This window comes from Halictus rubicundus, chromosome 5, assembly GCF_050948215.1.
Source record: "Halictus rubicundus isolate RS-2024b chromosome 5, iyHalRubi1_principal, whole genome shotgun sequence".
NCBI classification, from domain to species: domain Eukaryota; kingdom Metazoa; phylum Arthropoda; class Insecta; order Hymenoptera; family Halictidae; genus Halictus; species Halictus rubicundus.
Window position 1 is genome coordinate 20,837,550 of NC_135153.1, and position 22,526 is coordinate 20,860,075.

The 22,526-nt window shown below is 42.2% G+C and overlaps 1 protein-coding gene across 3 annotated transcripts; it reads right to left on the minus strand.

The window, feature by feature from the left end:
* On the minus strand, window positions 1–22,526 carry Mf (myofilin). Of its 3 annotated transcripts, none has more exons than XM_076788701.1 (8): window positions 22,371–22,526; window positions 14,260–14,396; window positions 14,031–14,184; window positions 13,254–13,342; window positions 5,615–5,758; window positions 4,838–5,098; window positions 1,619–1,719; window positions 1–550 (listed from the first exon to the last, which is right to left on the minus strand). In XM_076788701.1, exons 2-7 carry the CDS (start codon window positions 14,357–14,359, stop codon window positions 1,628–1,630), a joined length of 840 nt encoding a protein of 279 aa, XP_076644816.1. In that variant the 5' UTR covers window positions 14,360–14,396; window positions 22,371–22,526; the 3' UTR covers window positions 1–550; window positions 1,619–1,627. The 3 variants fall into 3 exon arrangements, with proteins under 3 accessions (XP_076644816.1, XP_076644817.1, XP_076644818.1); XM_076788702.1 differs by lacking the exon at window positions 22,371–22,526 and adding an exon at window positions 21,929–21,951; XM_076788703.1 differs by lacking the exon at window positions 1,619–1,719.

Genomic DNA, 22,526 nt, shown 5'->3' on the forward strand with positions numbered 1-22,526 from the left:
TACGAGTTCAATCGTTTTTATTATTTTATAATGAATTACATATTCGCCATCATTATCCACGACCTTTTGTCATCTCTTCCGTCAATGTCACTAATTTCTGTTGTACTAAATTTCGATCGAAAATGAAAGAAGATTTCCACAGGATTATTCCGATTTCAAGAGAAGTGTAAAATCGAGTAATTAATACACCGTCATAAGAATACTTTCACGTGCCCGCGCGAGGAACGTATAGTGAAGTTTGTAGTCTTGTAGTAAAATTTGGGCAGTGTTTTATTTTATTCGTAGACAGCACGAACGAAGAGTACAATAAACCATGGTGGCAGATAATGTTAATAAATAGAACATCATGGACGACGGTACGCACTGCGAGAAACAAAAGACATAGAGTCAGGCAACAGGTGTCGTACAGTTCTTCGGGATACGATGTACGGTATACTCTTTCATATCTTTTTTTTGCATTCTTTTTTCGTGATTTTATTCGGCTTTTTTCATCAGTGTGTGACGTATCGCGCGTTCCATGCGGGGCGACACGGTCATCAGTAGACGTGAGCTGTAAAAGAGATCGATCGATGGATCAGACAGAAAAATCATAGTCGTCGAACAGAACGAGATAACAGAACGAGGAAGCTTCGAGAGTTTCGATCGCGTGGCTTTATCGGATTAATTTATAACGACTGGTTTCCCTGTCTTCGCAGTCTCCGCAAAATTTCAAGATGGCGGAGGTTCCGCACGGGTTCCGCGAAACTCTCGAAGCTTCGGGGACACATTGGATGAAATAACAATTAAAATATGGGGGCGGGGGGTGTGTCTTATATCACAGGGAAGCATAAGTGGTCAACACAGTTCGGTGTTGTCGATGTAAGGAGATTTCTCGAGTGTCAAAGCTTATGTTATGAAAATTTGAACATTGTCTTGCAAACAGCTGTCGCGAGAGAAATGGGGGTTCAGTCAGGGTACCATTAAGATTCCGGGAGTTTCTTTTTGCGGGGGTCGGTTCTCCCTTGATATGTACACGTGTATATACATATTAGTCAAGTGAAAATATACATAGAAGAAACACGTCTCAAATAAAAGACATTTAGAAGACATGGTGGACACACTGGCGACAGAAAGTTTGAAACTTTATGAAAATAATATTGTAATGTGACCGAAACAGAAATTAGAGACCCAAAATTGTGTCTAAAAATGTTAGAATTATTAGTAACTTTTGTAATTTGTATTTTTTAAAAATTATTTTCGAAACTTTCTGTCTCCAGCGTTAGTCAGTCACGTACAAAATGCAGACAGCCGTGCGGCGCTGTTTGAATGTAATGTCTATCTTTCGGAGTGAATGATCTTATGGTGATTTCATATTTTTACGATGATACCTATCGATCGAACAACTCTCTGTTACTACAGGGGCTGTTCTACGAACAGCGGATATGTTTCACCTTCGTTCCATTAATGTTTGTTACGTATAAGTGCATGTTAATCGTAAATACACCTCGTTGCAGCCAGAGAATATGTACACCAATTACGTTGTCGGCATGTTTTTCGATTATTATTATTCCACAGAACGAACAAGTGAGGAGGATGAGGGAACAAAAACACTTGGCCACATTTTAATCGTATCGCTCACTTTTGTTTCTTAATATGTGGTACGTTTATTGTACCACGGACGGGTAAAGTGAAATACTGGAACTGGCTGCGAATAATAGTAGTATAACGATCCTGAAATACCTACAACAGATACATTCGTGTACCATATCAATTCGTCCTTGTCGATCAAATGTATATAATTCTTTTTATCCCGCTCGTTTCCGCTCTATTCTAGTTGCTTTCCAAATGAGAAAAAGAAAAAAGAGAGAATGCTAATCGATCAACTCGTGGCCGCAGAGTTATAACGTCGCTCAGAGAGCAATCTAGCGAGCATCGAAATGGCTTCCTATCAATGGGAAGCCCGTGAACGGCGAAGAAAGCAAAGCCGCCTAAAGGTCGATGCACATCTCACCGGCCGGCCGACCGGCCGTTTTTTCCCCGTTTATAAGCATTTTGGGGTCCGGGACAGCTATTAGAGAGGGTTCGAGAGGCTCGGAACAAAGGCACAGCGTGTCCTCTGCTACCAGAACCCCAGGGGTTCGCTGCCCAATGCTAGAGCCGGCCGGCTAGCCGGCTAGCATTCTCGACGAGAATGTTCGCAGGCTAGCCGGCCGGCTCGTAGCGTGGCAGTACGAAGACAGAATGAACATGCTGTATTTATTTAAAAAACTATCAACCAGAACTTTTCTGAGTTCCTCGTGGTAATAGATCTTGTTAAGGAATTTGAACGTTGTAACAAACGAAATAACAATTTATTACCACGCTAACGAAAAAGAAAGAATATCATCTGACAATCTGTGCGGTGAAACAATTCGTCATTATTTATTTCAAAAGCTGTTAACTAGAACATTTCAGAGTCCCTCGTGGTAATAGATGGGGAATACTTTGTTAAGGAATTTGAGCGTTATTAGGAAAAAGCTACCAGAATAATTAATAATACGGTACTCCCTTTCGGAGCTATAGGTTCGAGCTACCATTTGTTGGGTTTGAGGGGAACATCTGTCGTATTTTAAATAGGCAGGTAATTTTTCTTGTGAATCAAAAACACATGTTGAATGTGAAAAATTATTAGATCTCGAGATATTTTCAAAAAATGTCATACATTTTCTTGTATTAAGTGAAATACAGCTACACTTTTTCAAAATCTTAGTTTTCGTACTCGAGTTACGATACGTGACTTGCTACTGAATTAGGAAATGCTCACTCGTACAAATCGGTTTCTGTTATGATAACAATGTCGAAAGGGTGTTTACCTTTACAACATAGTTATGAAGTGTTTGAGTATCTTCTTCAATAAAGACATTTTTTGAAAATATCTCGAGATCTAATAATTTTTTTGCCATGGTACCCTAATCATTTTTTACGTAGAATGAAAGGAAGAATCTATTCTATTTAAAGAAATGATGCAATTGTTAATTGCACATGCACTGCAGCATCTAAAAAAAATTTAAAGGCCTACAGATGTAGTGCTCTTCGAACCATTTATCTTTCTCCTTTATCATTTTTTCGTAAATGCAATAATAACGGAGTTATGACTTGAAACAATTGTGTGGACCACCCTGTATAAGGATGTGCGATGCTGTTTCACTAATTGTAAGTGCCAGGAACGTTTCCTATTTCCATGGTGTTGTAAAGGAGAGGTACGGATAGATTACCTAAGGAGCTGTGGAGCCCCTAAAAACATTTTTTTTTGTGCCACGCACAGCAGGGAACTGTCAACGCGCTCTCGAAAGGCCATCTGGAAAGGGTCGAGAGGCCAGAGAAGAAATTCGGTTCCAAAGCCTGACACGGTTGCCGCCAGTAAACGCTAGGGCCAAAACCAGGGTTATAATTTTGAGCCGGCCGGCCGGGCCGGTGAGATGTGCATCGACCTTAAGTCGGCAATACTGTTGTCAGGGCTTACGAATTCAGAGAGAAAAAAAAATCGGTCTATTTTGCATGAATAATTATTTTGAGATGTTCCAATGTTTCCTTAAAAATAACTCAATGTAAAATAATGCCAGTCAGCGGCGGACCGTTAGTTTTGGGGCCCCGGGGATCGAGGGGAAAAAGTTACCCCCTCTCTCTGCGTCACGTGACCGGTCCGCGGCGGTAGAAGGGGAAGTTAGAGCGGGGGAAACAAGTCTTGATCTGGCGACACTGGTTGGAGGCCTATTAACCGAAATTAACTCGAGTACCAACAATTTTCATACGATTTATTTTTTCTCAAGTTCTCAATTTAAATTGTTTTTATTTTCTAGGTCCGCCGCTGATCGATGCGCTTTTAAATTAGCCGGCCGAAACTGCCAGAAACAAGGAATAATAGTTGGCACGATCGTGCCTGGCATCAACGGTTTATAATTTTCCGGTTTGTTGCAGAGTACTACAATATCTGCGCCCGAGCCAAACATTAAGCAAATATTTAGATAATGCCAAATAGTTTTTTGTTGTTGTTCGAGCCTCGTCGTTACACAATCATCTGTTTCGCGAAAGAACGGATTTCGCCAGGAGATCTCAAAATAATCGCAAAACCTGTGAATTTGACGGTTTCGTCGACGAGTCGAGACACGGAACAACGGTAATCTAATAAACTAATGTCGGCTCGTCGTCGTGTCGTCCGTTACAACGCGAGAGAAAATATTTTTTGATTCCTACACGTCGTTGTATATTTAGATACAGCAGATTTCGCAACGAGCATTTCGTTTGCGGAACTTGTATGTTTGTCCGTGTGGTGCAATTTATCGTGCTAAATTGATTGGTATATTTTAAACTATCGTGATGCAACCCTGCACGGTTTATTGAGAAATCGATTTGACAGAACTCTGTTTTCCTGGAAGTCGAACTCTTGGAGAAGCATTAAAATTCGTCAACATTCTCACTGTGCCGTGAAAATCTCTTTAAAAAATCGGTTTGAAAATTTCACCGAGCATACTTCGAGTTTTTAGGTCATTTTCAATTTCGCTCTTCATCCGAAAAAATATCTCGCTCGAAATTATAGAATTAATCGTTCCGTTGAAAATAACAAATTTAAATCGCTAGAAACTCTTTTCTCATTGTCAGTAAAATAGCATTCTACTCGTAATTTTTTCAAAAATGTTTTCTGTACTCTAAATGTACCTGTATTTGCGTTTATTTGGGCATTCAAAAAATACAAACCGAACGAATAAATGGCATTTTTCTCTAAAAATGGAGGAATGTGATTCGGAACAGCTATTTTCTCAGATGGAGAGCGACCATATCGATTCGAAATGAGAATTATAGTAAAAGGAGGATTACATACCGAGAGGCCTGATTGGATGTCGGCTCCATAGGTAGCTACGCTTCACAGGACTGAGGTAACTGTCCCTCAGATAGAAAGGAGTGCTCCTTTGAGCGTAGCCAGGGATATAAGGAGCGTAGCTCGGGTACCACCATGGGTCTCTGGTAAACGCACTGATAGGCGCCATGGGTGACGGATCGAGGAGATCGAACAACGGCTTCTTGCGAATCAATAGAGACGGTAATAAAGATGGTATTAGACTGGTGTCGTCTAGTAGGTTACCTGAAATTAAATATTCTTTCTATAATCCAATGCCTCCGTGTACTGCTTCGATAATCCGGCGTATTGTTCCGTATTATTCTCTAAGTAATCTCTTCTCATTAAATCGTTCATAATATCTCTAATACCGCAAGTATTGTATTACTGCGAAATAAATCACTTCGGACACTAAAACCCCAATTATAAATTATAAAAATTTTTGAGAAAGTATTATGTACCCCCAACTGTACTACAATGTAACTTTCAATTTCGTTTTGAAACTCGGCTAGGTGAACGGTAAAAATTCGGAAAATCCCGATTCACAAGTAGCGGAACTCGAAACAACAATTTAATAATCTAATTCCACGAACGCACTGCACTGTTCCTTATTCCACGGCGACACTATGTTCGATTTATTGATCGGATAATAACGTGAACACGTCTTTCAATGGATTCGAGTGGACTGGCTCTAAGTTGAAACAAAGTTGTTGTCCCGATGTTGGACCGAGTAGGCGAACGAGGAACAACGGCGGTACTCACCGTAGATGTCGAACAATCGTTTCGTACTGAGCGGCGGGCTTATATGCCGTTTGAGCAAAGGCGTTTTGCTCGGGTACATTCTGTCGATGTCTGCCAAGCGGTTCAGGTGATCGTTCCAAGCTTTCTCAGGGTCGAATGGTTTCGCTGTATCGTGATATTTATGGCAATGAAATCAAAATTCGTGGCAATGAAACGAGCATTCCTGCCGGCGAGCGTATCGCGAACACGTTGACACGACGCGTGACATAATCGAGTAACGCGATACTCGCGGCCAGGTGTTCGACAGCGAATCTCCTAATCATTTTTGGTGGTCATTCTCTACAATAATTTAACGTAGGGCAAGGGGCCCAATTACTGTGCCTATATTAATTATACTTGTCTCTAAAGAAAAAAATGTAATATCTCTTTCTTAATACTCGTTATGCTTTAAAGATAAGTATAATTAGTATAGTTAGTCTTTCTCGCCCTATGTGTTGATACATTTCCGTTTCACTTTCGTGGCCAGCCAATTTGAGAAATCGATTAACGCTGCTACATATTCGTTTCAACGAGTTCGCTCGAGCTCAGTCCGCGTAGGAATGCAATCGATCGACTTATGCAACGCCTGGAAGTCCACACTCGTCGTTGCGCGGATTACTATTGCTACCCGCACTCGAACATTATAGGGTTTTTAATATCGTACGAAACATTTATCCGCTGAAAAACCGACAACGAGGCGCAGACCTCTCGGCGTTACATTTTCACAACGAAGCGTGTCTCGTATCGTTTTGTTGGATAAACAAACGAAAAAAAAGGTTCTATCGTGTCAGAAATACTTGAACAGTCCACAAAATGGTTTTCTTGATTCACCAATGAAACGTTAGACACACGCTTTGGAAATCTCGACTCGGTGTTGTAAGGAGGAATCGCGTCGACTTTTCTCGAACCAACGCGACCCGTCGTTACGAAGAAAGAATGGGCACCTTCGAGTAAAAAGGACAGAAATGGAATCTCTCGTTTAAGAATAATCTTTTCGAGCATGCGAGGCTCGAGAATATTTTTAATGGAAAAGTTATCGCAAAATTAATTACAGTCCTTTTTCAGGTCGAAGAGGGCCCGCACGGCTAAAGAAACTAGAAAGTCCACATAACAACATGTTCACTAATGTACGGAGAAGCACGAGCTCGTCCTCGTTCGTATCACCACCCAATGGATCATTCTATCAACCACGATCTACAATCTACAAACGATCACGACACCTGACATCAAAACCGTGCGTATCCGTCGGTTTGACTCATTCGCGGCATGGCCGAACTCTGCCGAATTAGGTTTCTGCGCTCCATTTTCTCTGGTTTAGTGTTTTAGCCAGAAGCTGTGGCCCCATGTTACCACGGATTGCCCTTCAGCGAAAGAAAGTTAGTATTCGCACCGTGTTAGTACGCTGCAGCCAGTCACACAGGCCTTGGCAAAGGGTGTGACACAAGTCGTTTAATTGACAAGCCCAAGTTTTGTAAATATACATACACGGAAATGGCCGGAAAGACCTCCACATTAATTTGTTTTAATTACTATTACGGTCTACAGCAGTGTCCCGTTCAGCAAGCCTTCCGGTCAGTGTCGCCAGATCAAGACTTGATCCCCCACTCTAATTTCTCCTTTTACCGCGATATTCGTTTGTAACGAGACGACAATCTTGTGAATGAACCAATCGAATGACCACACAAAAATATTCAATTTCTACCGTAATAGAATCAAGAAACTTTTAATTCATTGTACGATTACAATGGTGGTTACTTTGATCATGTTATATCGAAGGGAAACTGTATACAGTCAAACCTGTTTTTGTGCGGTCCTTTTCTATGCAATTTTTTTTTGTGCAATTTTCTTTTATGCGGTATATGAATGCCAACGGTGTTGGCATTCAAATTTTGAAATTTTCTGCATGTTTAAAATGAGAAATTAAATTTTTTTTTAAATGCTTCCACGTGTAATTTAATTATTTATTTTGTTTCACATATTTTCCAAGTGAGACTTTTTTCTATGCGGTCCCTCTCCACCGCGTAAAAAAATGTTCTTTAATATATTGTAAAAAATTACTTGTTATAGTTATTTATGAAGTTTCTGAATATGTTTTTTTGTGCGTTTTCTTTTATACGGTCCCTGTCTACCGTAGAAAAACAGGTTTGACTGTACTGTCGGAAAATATAACTTCGGTTCTGGACGAAACTCAAGCTTTGTTACAGCAGATTGATTTTCGAAAACGGCGGACTTGGTTTGCCAATTATACAGCTGAGACGTTAGCCGGGATGCAGAGTGTTAGGGGATGGAGGGTTCTGTCCCTGTTTCGTGTTTTGCGTAAGCCGTGCGTGTTTCTTCTAGTGCATGACTAAATGGAAAATGAACTCGTACAGTTGAGAAAAATAAAGCTCTCGAAAGCTGGTGTTCATATCCAAAACTCTATGTATCATCTGCGAACAACGACAAAAAGTGCCGACGCTCTCGCCAAAGAAACAAAACCAAAAATTTAGTGAAACTGTGTTGAAACACGACGCCACGTTGCAACTGTTGGAAAAAGCATACTGACCTGATTGGCAAAAAATTTCTGCTTCAAAAAATCGTCCTCGAAAAATAGTGCTCCGACACCGGGCCTACTCGAATATTTTCCAAAAAGCATCGATCACGCTCGTTTATAGCTGCGACTCCAGATTACTTACGAGTTACTCGGCCGAAATATGTATTGTTATCTCTGTTAATTACTAGATGAGAAAAGCTCGGTCGCTACGCGTCGCCGGTGATATAGTCATTGTCGAAACTAACTATACGCAGTCGATCCATCTTCCGTTTCGTATTGTCTCTCTGTGTTCGCGTCCGCTTTGTTTTTCCCTACGACTCTGTTGTTTCGTGGGTGCTAATTAGTGTTCGTAGGCTTGGCTCGACCAGGTAATTATACAGGGTGGCTCGTAAAACATGAATACAATGCGCAATATTATTGACGAAACTAGAAAAATTGTTGCTACTATTCTTAGCAAACAATCGCATTTATTTGAATTTATCCGACGAACACATATTTTATGAAACACCCGGTACAGTTAGACTTTTTAGATTACTTAAGCTAGGGGGGCGGGGGGAGAGAGGGGTGGGCAGGGCTTGGAAAAAAATGACATGCCATCTCCTGAAAAAGGCAGAAATTTTTGGGCCAGGTTGCAAATTAATCGCCAGTTACTGTTAGTAACAATACGCCTGAGCATTGTTATACATTATAGCGTGTATTAATCGAAGACTGCTACTGCTTCTGTTTTTCATTTACATCGTCCTGACGTCTCCGAATCTATCCGAATATAATTTTCAATGGTAACAAGCTTTTCAAACGACTTGGCAGCAAGAATTAGAACGCGGAAGCGTCGAGAGAAAATTTCCAGCTTTTTCAAGGTTGGCGGCCATTTTGGTTCTCGTTTTATTTTCGTTCTCTTCATTCTTTCGTTCTCACTACGCTTCTCTCTCTCTCTCTCTCTCTCTCCTGCCTCTGGGATGCACGTTCACGTGTACGCCATTCCTTTTTTCCCGCTAATCGGCATGGAAAAATTGTTTCTCGATCCGTTTCCGAGGCGTTTCTTACTTAAACTGCGACCTCCACCTCAGCTGCAAGAGTTAAGCTTTCAAAAACCTCGAAAAATCGCGCGGAAACGTGAAAATTTCGCGTTCCCGGAGAAAAATCACCGGAAAAAATCGCACAAAATTGGTAGTCACGGAAAATCTCGCGGACGCACCAAACAAAGAGGAAGACACAGTCCTCCAAGGAAAACAAAAAAAAGTAGTAGTTTGTGGTTGTCGTTAGAACGGTTTCGTTTTTTTTTTTTGGTTTCTTTAATTTTTCGTGCCATTTATTACACATTTCTTGTATACAGTGCGGAGCAGCTTTCTCGTGCTTGTGAAAAAAGTAGAAACACAATCGTGGATTGTTTGTCCGTCGTGATTGGCCACTGTTTCGAGATGGTTTCGATCGGTAGTTTATCCATTTCCTCTGGTTTCCGGAACCGTGGAAAGTCGTGTATTGTTCTCTCGACGATCGTTCGACGGAGAGAAAACGTTGGAGCGGAAGCTCTGCGTGGATTCTTTCATTCGTCGATGAGGTTGGGCAAGAAATCGATTAGTGACATTGGTTAGCGACGTTTTCGGACCGTTAATTCGTTACGATGATTACGAACGATGCCTAATTATACTACAACAGTTGACACGTGTTAGGAACATCGTGTGGGAAAATCTGAAGCCAAAGAGATCAGATGAATTGGGCCATTGTAGAAGTGAAATCATTTTTGTAACACTATTTTAGTCGTTTCAGTCCACAATTAGTTTCGAGAAGTGCGTACCTATTCAAGCTACGATTATTATTACAACACCTAGCATATATGATATTTAGTGGATGTCAGGAGGCAGTCAAACGTGACGATCGACATCTCGAGCTCGGGCAATGTGAAATCAATTTTCAAAAAGGCGAAATCAAAATTTTGTAGTTGTCAAATGTATTTTCTTGAAAAGGGCGATTCCTGAGGTCATTAGAAACAACTCTTTCCTTTACGAAAATGTCCTCCGCGGCTTCGTTAACGAGTTATTGACGAAAAACACTGACCAATCAGAGCGCGGCTCCAGCAGGCGAATTCCGGCTCGGCCAATGCCAACGCCACGCTGAGCGGGACCCGTCGCCGAGCCCGAACCCGCCCGCTGCAACCGCGCGCTGATTGGTCCGCGTTTTTCGTTAATAACTCCTGAACGAAGCCTCGGAGAGGCTTATACTTCGAATAAGTTCAGGAATCTTCTCGAAGAAGTGCAACATTTTTGGATGAACGGAGTTCAAACAATTTTAGTCATCGACGATATTTCATAACAAAGCGTGGGTGAAAATTGCACGTCCGCCAGCTGGCATTGTTCCTCCCACGCGCGGGTATTGTCAAACTGAAAATTTCTGCCAACAGCTGACCACGAGAATAAAAAATAAGATTCGAAGAAGAAAACTACGTTTTAGTCCGGGATTGCTCGAAACGAGTGTATTTTTAATTGGGATCTCACCCCGAAATTTAATTTAGAAAATGGCCTCCGAGCTGAAGACGCGAATCGGGCCGGGTTAGTCGAGAGTTGGCGATCGTTGCCGAGGACGATGGATCGAACGTTAGTAATCCTTTCTTCTAATGCAATGACTAAGTCGCACTTTGGTAGTGAGCGCGCTTCGCTCGTTCGTCTGCCAGTGTCGTATAATTTGTTGTCGCCTAACGTCGCTCAAATCGACCATGCGATTGAGATAAAGCCACTTGTTCGGTCTAGTGCCTGGAAAGAAATTAGAATCAGAGCTGCATGCAGTCCATGTGCTTCCCCCATTCATCCGACAAAACGACGTACGATGAATAGATCACGGGAATGAATGATCGATGATGCGGTGATGCGGTGATCCATGATGCCTGCGCGTTTCGTCTGTCGTCTGATCGTCGTTGTTTCCATCCGTCGTCGACACTTCCTCGCACACTGATCCGTCGACAATGACACACATCCACCGATGGTTCACTTGGTTGTTAATCGCGTTAATTCGTTTGTTAATTCGTTACACGGCTGCCTCCTACCGACGATGACTCGTTCAGTTACGAGGTTAATGCAAAACGTTCGAAAATATTTCATCGGACACGGTGTGCTCTCTTCGCGAACATTCTTCCGGACTGCGGATTTTTATGCAAAATAAAAATTGTCGAAATGGTATTTCTTTTTTCGATAATCTTAGTCAGTCTAAAAGAAGGTATACTTTGAAATTCTTCTAGTGCCTTCACAGTTTTGTTTTGCCATAAACGCGTAAAATCAGCCAATATTGTTCTCAGTTTGTTAAAATTATTAAAGTAAGAATTGTAAAAGTAATTGTCCGCCTTATTCCAGTTTATAATTTTTTTCTTTTTTGCACAAAGATCCGCAGTCTAATCGTAACGAAGTATCGATTTTCTTACCGAAGGAAAATTGGAATTAATTTGTTCGCGAATTAATTGAATATGCGAACATCCTCGTTAGTGGTCGCTGGAGGACAATTACGGAATTGAATCGCGACAGTTACGCGAACGTGTTACGAGAAGAGACCGGACGAATCGATGATTCCGCGAGTTCTTTAAACCACGATGAATCCGACTGACATTAGACAAATGAAGTTAAACCATCATTAGTTATTAGTTGCTCAAAACCAGACATTGACAATCTCCGGTGCAGTGTGCAAGTTTGATTAATAGCGAGGAGCATCGATCATCAGTGGATGTCAGCTGTTGCTCCGATTCGTTATGATCCTGATTCGTTTCTGTATTTCTTTTTTGTTTTTTGTTTTTTTTTTCGTTTTCATCACACAGGGTTCGTTTGTTTCGTGGTACCAGTCGTGAAGCAGACAAGTCTTAGTCGTATTTAAATATAATTTTATATATATTATATATATTTTTTTTATACGTACGTAATGCATGTTCTCATATAGCGACATATAAGTATGTATAATAACTTAGAATACAAATCGTTGTAATAATTAGTGGTACACAGATGTGGTATGGTATGAAGGTAGATAATTATGATCTCGAGTTAACTAAAACAACGGCCCGATTAAAACACGTACGTCCAACAGTGCATACGCATTCCACACACCGGAGGGGATGACACAGGTGACACCATAGAATCCCATTGTTATCAATTTCTTCTTCCTTTGTGATTTCTTTTATTTTCTTTTTTTATTGTTTATTCTTTTTAGTTACGATCGAGTGCAGGCAAAGGTGGAGGGCTTGGGGTACGAGACGAATCCTCCTGATGGCGTTTCTGGCTTCTGAGAAAGCCCTTGGAGGGATGATTCATTATACAGGGTGTCCTAACTTGCTACGATTCTTCCTTTGTCGGCGATATTGTTCAGACAAAATTCTGTCTCGAAATCTATACTCGGAAAGTAACTATAAAATATTATAGAAGATATTTTATAGGAATACAAAGGGTCAAGGAAGCGTTCGAAAAGCTAACCAGCACACCCTGTATAAGCTCGGGAGACCGCGGTATTGTCTTTTGCATTATTTTGGCGATTCGTTTTGTGTATGAGATGTTCTCTCTTTCTCTTTCTCTCTCTTTCTCTCTCTCTCTCTCTCTCTCTCTCTCTCTCGGCGCCCAGAAGCCAAAAGCGCCGGGGGTTACATTTAACAAAGAACTTAATTAACTAAGGAAACCCCGAGAACGAGCGGTTGTTATAGTATAACAATCATTCGGATTAACAGTACACAGAGTGATTTCGTTGGTTCCCATGCGTCTCGTTCAACTTTTTCCTCATTGGCATCGCTTCTCGCGTCATTCGTTATAGTCATTCGTTATAGGTAAAGACTCTCTCGTTCAACTGTCGAGATGGTTACGGTATTACACACGCCAAGCATCAAACACAATATTTTTTTCTTATTCTCGTTTCGTTTCGCGCATTTCGATTCTGGTCTCTTTTACTGGATTTTACTTGATATTTGTTTGTTCGTTCGTTTGTTGTTGTTGTTGTTGTTGTTGTTGTTGTTCTTTTTGTTTCTTTTCTTTTCTCGCTCTCGCGTATATTAGACGTTGTTTCACACTCTTTTACTCTCTGTTTTGGGACTTTTCGTTTTTGGTTTGCTCAGAGTTCTTTAGTACGTACCGGGGGTGAAGCGTTCTACAGGTTTGTATTGGTGCGGGTAGATCTGCCTCGGTGAGTAACCGTAGATCTCACGGTGGACGGGCAGGTACCTTTAAAAAGACAACAACATTTCTCAGTCGAGTAATAAACATATTCTCCTCCTCGCAGGGAACAAAACTTTTTAACCGAGCCAGAAGTTATTTAATTTTTAAAAGTTCAAATAGTGTTCTCGCAAGTATCGTTTTTGTCTAAAGAGAAACTGTTTTCAGAATTTCAGCGAAATCGAAGCATAGAAGTTTTCAAAATTACAAGGATTGACACCTAAAATGGCACATTCTTCGCAAAATTTCGAGGCCTCTGAAAATCCTTCTCGCAAACGTTGGTTTTACGTGGAATGAAGCCATTTGCAAAATTTCAGTCGAATCGGACGTGACCGGTTTTCGGAAGTACTTACATTTTTCACTAGTAACTATAGCGTGGTGAGAATACTATATTAACCCTTAGCACTCGAACGGCGCCACTAAAAATTGCTGTATCATTACTCAAAACATTTTTCACATTCTCAAATTTGTATGTATTTAATAAATGACTAAACATTTCTATATAGCATGAAAAATATATATAGAAGGGAAATATTCAAGGTCGGAAGAAATGTTTCGGAGTTAAAATGGCAGTTCGAGTGCAAAGGGTTAGTACTCTCAGAGTCTTCGAATCTTTTTTCTTATTCATAAATTGATAATTAGTGTAGATTAGTGTAAGTTCTTTTGTCGGAAGGCAAGATTTCGACGTTTCGCTCACCTGTATCCAGGAACGTTGATTCGATCGGCCGCGTGAATGGGATTTTCGAAGATCGATTTTCCGAAGGGCCACGAGGTGGACAGCTCAGGGTAGTCCGAGCGGAAAATGCCGCGGGGTCTGTGCGTGTGTTCAGGAGCTCTCATGTCGTCGGTACCTGTCCAGAAGAAACAAATTCATATATTTATCCCAGATTTATCCCTGTGACAATATATCGCAATATGAAGGTTACCTTTCAAGGCTCGAACATAACTCTGCCAGAATTTGGCTTTCCTTGTGATGGGCTCGTTGCGCCCAATCATGTCCAGATTGCTTCTAAAGCGCGCGTCCATTTTGCCGCTCTACTGAACTGTTAACCACACTCGTTCGCTGGAACCATTTACAAATATTACGTTAAACATTCAATTATTAATAGAAAATCCTGCGGATCCTTTACGCTTATCAATATATTACGACTAGACTGCGGATTTTGTGCACCTATGAATTTAATAACATTAGATGAATTTAACATTACTGGCACGGTATATATGTACGAACTGTTGAAATTATTTACAGAAGAAATCAATTTTTATCTAACTCCCCCTCCTCGTAAATGAAACAGACAATTTTTATTTTGCATAATAATAATCGTGGACTTGAATCTATGGAATAATAACCGCAGTCTAATCATGGACTTTGTGCGTTCGCTTCGAAGAAAGATCGACGACGACCATAATTCAGTTTCAGTAGAGGAATCGCTCTTCCATGACGTAAGTAGTATGTTTTCCATGACAGGGTAGGATTAGATATTTTAGGTAAAATTGTAACTTATAGTGACCCTACTTAAAAGTATTTTTTTTTTAATGAGGAAAGTATAAAAACTTTACCAATAATTTGCGTATTTGTGTAAGTTGAAACGAAGAAGATTGAATGCTTTAAACATTGCTGTTTAGTAAGTAGACTTTTTTGCGTTCATGGCAAAAATAGGTACGCGCAATTTAAAGCAGTGAACATGTCGAAAAGATTTAAGGACGGAATGGAAGAAAAATAATCAATAATTAAAAGAAGAAAAAAAATCTAGCTATTTCTCTGCGAGCTGCAAGAGGCCATGAAACGCCCTAACAGATTATGCTAAAATTACACTAAAATTTCTTGATTCTATATTCGGGGTTCCGCATTCGAGTTACGCGAAGGTAGAGTAACAAAGTATTCGGTTTGGATTATTTTTCTTTCTCTTTCCCCTCCCCCCAAGTCAATTAATTTTTCGAAATTGTTCATTGACACTTCCCTCTCTAGATCGCAGTGGACAGGCAAGCCGCGAGTACGATGCCACCGAGTACGAAATCCGACAATTTTAGCGTTTGTAACGCTAGCAGGCTGTCATCGGGGCTAAGAATACTGAGAATTATCGACGATAATTCCAAAGCCGTTTGCTGGCATCGTATCATCTTCTAATTATAGTGCTCGCTTTTTTCACGGTCGATTTCTTCATCGTTCTCGATCACCGTTTCCCAACTACCGTTTTATTTTACATTCCCGGAAACCGTGCGCTTCGTTTCCTTCATTGATATTTAACGCTAGCTCCACGGAGCACCGACAGTGACTACTCTACATCAAAATAACAAGAAAATTGTTAAATATATTTTCGAACGAATTATCGTGGTTATTAACGGATTACAAGAGATGGAATTCCGCGTGAAATTTGCAAGTGTGGGAGGGAGGAAGCAAACGATCAATGAGCAGAGCGATTGAATGGAGGGTAAGCCTGAATTTGGAGCAGCGATTCGAAAACCACTATTGTTCCTGTTTTCGAATACCGTGCGGTATTACGGGTATTACGATTGGCCACGGCATTCCTCGGATCAGCCAATCGAGGAGTGCGACAGAAACACGAGCATCGTCTTTTCTTTTTGTTGACGCAACGCCGCTCCGCGCCGCTCCGCGCCGCGCCGCGCCGCTAATTTTAGCGAGCCGCGCGCACTTCATACTCGGCCTGGATCATCCGAACGCTTTCGCGCGTATTCCTATTTCATTCTCGGCAAGAGCGATCGAAGGTCATCCGAGTAAATTTGGAAATACGTAACAGAATTTAATCGCCGCCCGCTAAACATTTATTTCCGGCGGTCAGATTAATTTCCTGGCCGTGTTCCGTTGGTCACACCGCGCGTTCCGAATGATTCATGGTAGCGAGCTTTTTGGTCATCGATCACTGGAAACCGTTTAGGAACAACTAAAATGAATAAATCATTTTATAAGCAAATTTATAGGTAAATATAAGTCTGTCGCGAGAAGCTGGGTGACAGCGTATTGCTTCTGCCAGTAATTTGAATAAGTCAAAAATGGTTATTATTTATGTATTTAACCAGTAGGCAGCCTTCCTGACAATTAATTGCTTGAAATATCTACTAAGAAATTTTTATAATATTAGCCTCTTCCTCATTCTCAATGAGGCGTTCTCGATGTGGTTTCACGTCCCCATAAAAGCGTTTAGGAAATAGCATGTTCGTAATAGCAACAAGATGACCGCCTACTGGAACAATTACCCTAGATCAGTGGATGTTAAGACTAAACCTACCAAGCACAAAACATATAAAAATGAAACGTCTTATAGAAGGGAGAGGACTATAATATATGCTTAAATAAAGAAGTCAATTCAGTAATTGCCCATAAAAAAAGGTTTTTATAATTTCAATAATTGTGAAATGGAAATCCGGTCATTTGACCGTGGTCGGTTTAGTGTTAAACTTTCTAGTGATCGGCACCCCCTTGAAAAATGTGTTTCTAAATAAAGATTGTATGATAACCGTTGTACTCGAGATTTAATTAATTCGGAAATCTAGTTTCGAAACCGGATATCCGTGATCGTTACCGTCGTGCGAACGAATTGCCCTTGAAGAATCTATTAGGGACCGTGACTAATTAATGAGCTTGCACATATGTACCGAAGTGGGTTTCGGACGGCGCGGCGCGGCGGCGAGTAAAAAGGGAAAAATAAGAAAGCATAGTCGGTGGTAGCAAACGATGCGCCGTGACGTAAGAGTCCCGGATTCGCGGTCGCTATATTTAGGTTGCCCGGGCCCCGGTCCGTTTTTAGTTGGAAACAGGTGGACATCCAAGCTGTGCGAAGGCAGCATAGCCGACGGGTCTCCGGCTGACTTTGACCGATTTTCACGAACTCCCATCGGAATGGACACCGTTATGCTCGCGGCGTCGCGACGATAATGACCTATTAAGACTGTCTACGCCAGTGTCTTCCCCGGGATCCCCATATTCTTCCTGCGAGGAATCATTGGACCGAAGTCAAAATGCTTTGTGGGCTCGGTTTCACGTACTTCGGTCGCCTTCGATCAATGTATCGGGTCGTTGCAAAAATCACGACACATTTCCAATAGACGGTGTAACAGTGGGATCGAACGAATCCGTATACAGGATGTCCGAAAATTGCTGTAATTGATAGGCGTGATTCCCGAGCTGATTTCAAGCAACTTTTCCCTTTGCGAGAATGTTCTCCGAGGCTTCGTTGAGGAGTTATCGGCGAAAAACACGGACCAATCGGAGCGCGGCTACGGCGAACATTGGCGTCGACATTGCCCGCGCTCTGATTGGTCCGTGTTCTTCCGTTGATAACTCATTAACGAAGCCGCGGAGAAGATTCTCGCAAAGGAAAAAGTTGCTTCAAATCATCTCAGGAATCACCCTATTCAAGGAAGTACGTTTTTGGGTCAAAATTACCATTGAAAAGAGCACAACTTGCTAATAACAAAATTGCTAATCACAAGCGTAAATGCATTTTCGTCATCGTGTAATGTTGTACGAGGTTCCACTGTTCCCGCTGGAGGGACGAAGAGACGAACTTTGTGCCCATCGAGTACAAAGTGAAATGATCAAATTTTTTTTAGGGAGGTAGCAAAGAAAGGGGGCGAGGGCTAAACGGCGGTGGGAACATCGACATCTAGGTGGATATGTATCCTCATCGAGACGCGTGTGCAATCTAGATGGCCTCTAAAAATACACGCGGCGCGGCCAAGCAAATCATCTGGGGCGTAGGTCCAAAAACTGAAATACGCCCCGACCGGCATAGCTTATCGCGGGTACATAGATAATACATAGTGTCCTAGCGCGTTCCACTTTGCCGCGTCACCGTGGCATTCACTAAATGGCAATTCGAGCAAAAGAATTGGATAATCGAGACGTTTGCCAGACTCCCGGCCGCCAGACACGTGGACCAGTTTGACCACGGCTGGTAGCGATCGTTGCTCGTCCACCTGTCTGCTCGGTTGGTAGTGACAAACTTCATTGTAATCCGACGATAGTTCTAGCTTCCGCTCTACCGGGATCAACTCTTTCGGCACGGACTCCGAGCGAATAGTTACTGTTTTTTAAATAGAATTTTGTTCCCTGGTTGGACACATTTCATTTAAAATAATCAATTATTTGTATTTCACAAATAACAGAAAGCTATTTTCATTTCACGTTCGAATCTGTCAAATTATTTCCGAATAATTTTTGTGATTTCAATGAAATGGTCCAAGTAATATTTCATTTCAAATACATTCCTCGAATAAAACAATAAATAATTTCATCTGAACAGGAGGTCATTGAAGCGACGAAATGAATTATTAATTGGTTAAAAGTCGGGCACTGATTCTTTGCCACGTCATTTCAGTCTTGAAGAGACTTGAGTGAATGTTGAACGGTTTCGTTAAAACTGGAAAGTCGATGGTCGAAGTGAGCCGTGCGAGGTTAAACGGTGAAACAATAGAAGCTGGTTGGGTGTAATTGTTTTGGACTTTCGGCAAGGAAATTTCGGCTCGAGCAGAAAGTAGCCTTTTCGCGACGTTATATTTAGCCGGATGCGGCTGAAAGTAGTGACGCCTTAATTCGGTCAGACGCGCAGTTTAACTTGTCAAGCGGCGCGAGGCGCCTCTTGGCACTTGTGACGTACTCTGTCATATTAAGAGAATGAGCAATCTGGAGCGTGTCTCTTAAGGTATATGTAATTTTATACGTTTTTTCCTTCCCTCGCGAAGGATTAACAAAGTCGCGAATCAGCAATTATCAACGAACGCCTCGTCACTGTCTCCTACAGAATTAAATGTTGCCTACAGATTTATTCAGTAACATATTTTCCATTCTGCTGTACCACTTTTTGCCATTTTTCAGGGAACTCATCACGCCGTTGAATAATTAATTTTATTCTTGAATTTTAATTTGTAAACGAATATTTGTAAACAGAAAATCATCTTTCGTCGTTTTACAACAAAGAGCCGAAGTAACGTAATACGAACAGACTGGCAAGGTCGTCCCCATAAGAATATTTGCAGACGCTACAAGAAATGCTAAAGATAAAACTGAGGGGCACAAGAAAACACGTATAACGTTACAAGCATAACAAGCAGTCGTTATTTCGAGTAGACTGTTGATAGAAATAAGATCCCTCCCTGCTTTGCTTTCAATCCAATTTCGAACGCTAATGTTGAACTACCAGTCAAGAATGCCCTTCAACCGATTTTTCCCGGTTTTCAATTTTTCACACACAGAGTCGGCAACTAAAAAATCGGAAAAAATTCCCGAACATGTGGTTCGATATGCTGAACGTGTCAGATTTTCTTTTAGAATTTTTAGACGCGATTAAATGGTGAAAATGGGGTGAAATTGAGTTTTAACTTTCTCCCCGTAACTACCCTTAGAAACGAGGTATAGAGCTGAAACTTGGCAGAAAGGGTGCTCTCTTGGCAAGCTATCGAACGAGCCCTTTCCGGTCAGAATCAGCTGAAAGGCATTTTCGACCGCCCTGATCCGCCCTGATCGTTTACTCGTACTACTTAAAGTTTCACGCTAAAGTCGTTTTTCCGTGTTCTTTCGAGACGTTAGAGAGAAGCCTAGCAAAGAGTGTCTCGCGCTCGAGCTGGTAGAAAGGGAACGGCTATAACAGACACAACGGACCTGGCGGCGCTCGACGCCCAACTATTTTTACCCCGCCGAACAGTATAAAGTACAACCGCGGAGAGGTTACATAACTGCCAAACAAATCGCTGCCAATTATTATAAACAATCCCGGCCGGTTGTGATTGGCAAGGAACGTCGACCGTGTCGGCGCGTCGCGTCGCGTCGCGGCGGGGCTTAGGCGAACGGGTGAACGGTGCGGCCATCTGCCTTGAATTGGTTATGCGAAACCGAGACGCGCGCCGCGCCAACTATTGCGAACCCAGCCGCCTTTCACGAAATTAGAACCATCTCGTTACGGGCTTGCTGGACGACGGACGACGCGCCGTCATTGTCCGACGAAACCATAAGTCGATCGTCGACAAACCGTGCGCACGTCGATCGTCGAAAAACCGTGACCGCTTCTCGCGCCGTTCGAACCGTTCGACGATGTTTAATAATAAACTAGTAGGCCGGTGATGCAACCGCGATCGAGTCTCACTGTTTATTTTTAAAGTCGATTCCCTCGCTGCCCACGCGTCGCGTGTCTATGGCAATCGCGGGCTCTCTCCGTCAACGTCGACGAAATCGCAGGATATTTATGATAATATCAGAAATGTATAATCAGATAAGTGTCCCATGTTTTTATCGTGGACATTGCGTTTTTATTGTACAGTTTTCTAGAATCCCAGCACGACCACTTTGTAGTCTTCGAGGGACCCCGTAAACTGTCGGCCCACTCAGAAACGATGTCACGGCGAATAGGTACCCTGATCCGTAATACGTCGTAAACCGTCCCGAGCCGTCGCCTTATATCGGAAGAAAACTGTATGTCGGAGTAATCCTACTATGCTCTCCTACAACGCGGTACTCGGTAACGAGGTTGCAATCGTTTTCACTGTTTCGCGTTTATTTCGGTTTCAGCTTGCCGATTTTTGGTCCGCTTTTAGTGTCTCGCGTTCTGTCCGTAACCGTAGGCTTCTGGGGTTCTGCTTTCTGTCACCAATCTAATGCCACACACGACGGTTTAACAGTAATTTGGTAGTCACTTTTGAAAGAATTACTTTTCAAAGTATCCCCTGACCCCAACATCGGGGGCCTCAAAGTCTTTCAAGTCCACAGGGGTCCTTTAACCCTCCGGTGTGCTGTGCCGGAGTCATTCGTGACCCGTAGCGGTGGGGATAACCTCCGAATAAACGGAATTTTATTCCGATATAAGACGACGGTTTTTACTTCGAAATAAGAAAATCGCTGTCCCCTAATTTTTCTTCTTCATCCGAAATACCACGAGAACCGGTCCCTAGCCATCGTCTTATATCGAAAGAAGACGTGGGTCAGAAATGACTTGCAGGATTCCGAGGGTTGAGAGTGTCAATCCGACACCGGATCCTCATTATTTTCTACAATAAAATAACAAATCTTCTCACAGGGTGATAGGCAGACTGCGGATTTGTATGCGATTCCGACAAAAACGAGCGACTTGGGCAGACTTAAAAAATTGCAAAACATCAATGTGCTAATTTCAGGCTTGTATTCGACTCGTGTATTGTATAATTTTCATGTCGCATAAAGATCCGCCGTCTAGGACATATGTTACGATAAGAGACAGTTAGCGATCGATGGTGAGTTCATGCTGATCGATGCGGGTAGATATTGGCTGGGGGGGAGAAAAAGCAGTGGCGCTCCTCGATCGACCGTTTCGTTCGATTATCATCTGTTTCCGACGAGATGTCTATTTTTTGATCATGCATCCGAACACATTCCGATCGTACCCGTCTCATCAGGCACCGGATGTGCCAGCTCGAGTGGTTAGTTAGCAGCATCAATCAGCCCTAAAAATACCCGCAAGGGTGTCAGCGATCGAAACGTTGTAAAACGGTCTGCGTCTCGGTATGCGTGTGTATATATATATATATATGTGGATTGCGAGTATGAGTGCGAGTATGAGTGAACGAAAACAGCAATCTGTCTAGGTTAATGGAAGAGCGAATTCCTACTAAATATACGCAGAATGACAAGCCAGCGGACGATCGTGTCCAATCAGCGGTCTCCTCCGTATCACTTAGTCGCACAGTGACGATCCTCGATCCTCCTTCCTCCCGAAGAACGCGAACGAACCCTTTGATGGTCTCTCTTCTGTGGTCTCGACCTTGAGCACTGTCGGTACCCTTTTTATCGGGCGTATCCGATCTCGGTTCTTCTGATACCGCACAGTCCGTCGATCGATCGCGATCGATCGATCGTTCCCTTTTTATTTTTTGCTGATTTGATTTTATTATATTATTTTCTCTGTATTCTTTTCTTTTTTTCTTTTTAATCCAACGAAACAAAATGAAAGATTCTCGTTCCGGAGGGAGAAAGAACAAAACGAACGAACGGCAAAAGCAAAACTCGATAGATTTTTGACCGGTGGTCGGATGGAAGTATAGCCCTTTTTACCTAAGTATTTCGGACGACCGTTCGGTTCGGGGTTTGGACCTTAGACTGGGCGGCTGCCGCCAAAAATGTGGACTAGTATACCGGACGTCGGTACGGTGGCGCCGACCTGACGGCGGGTTTCCACGGCCCGACGCGCGACATTTATGGCACAACCCC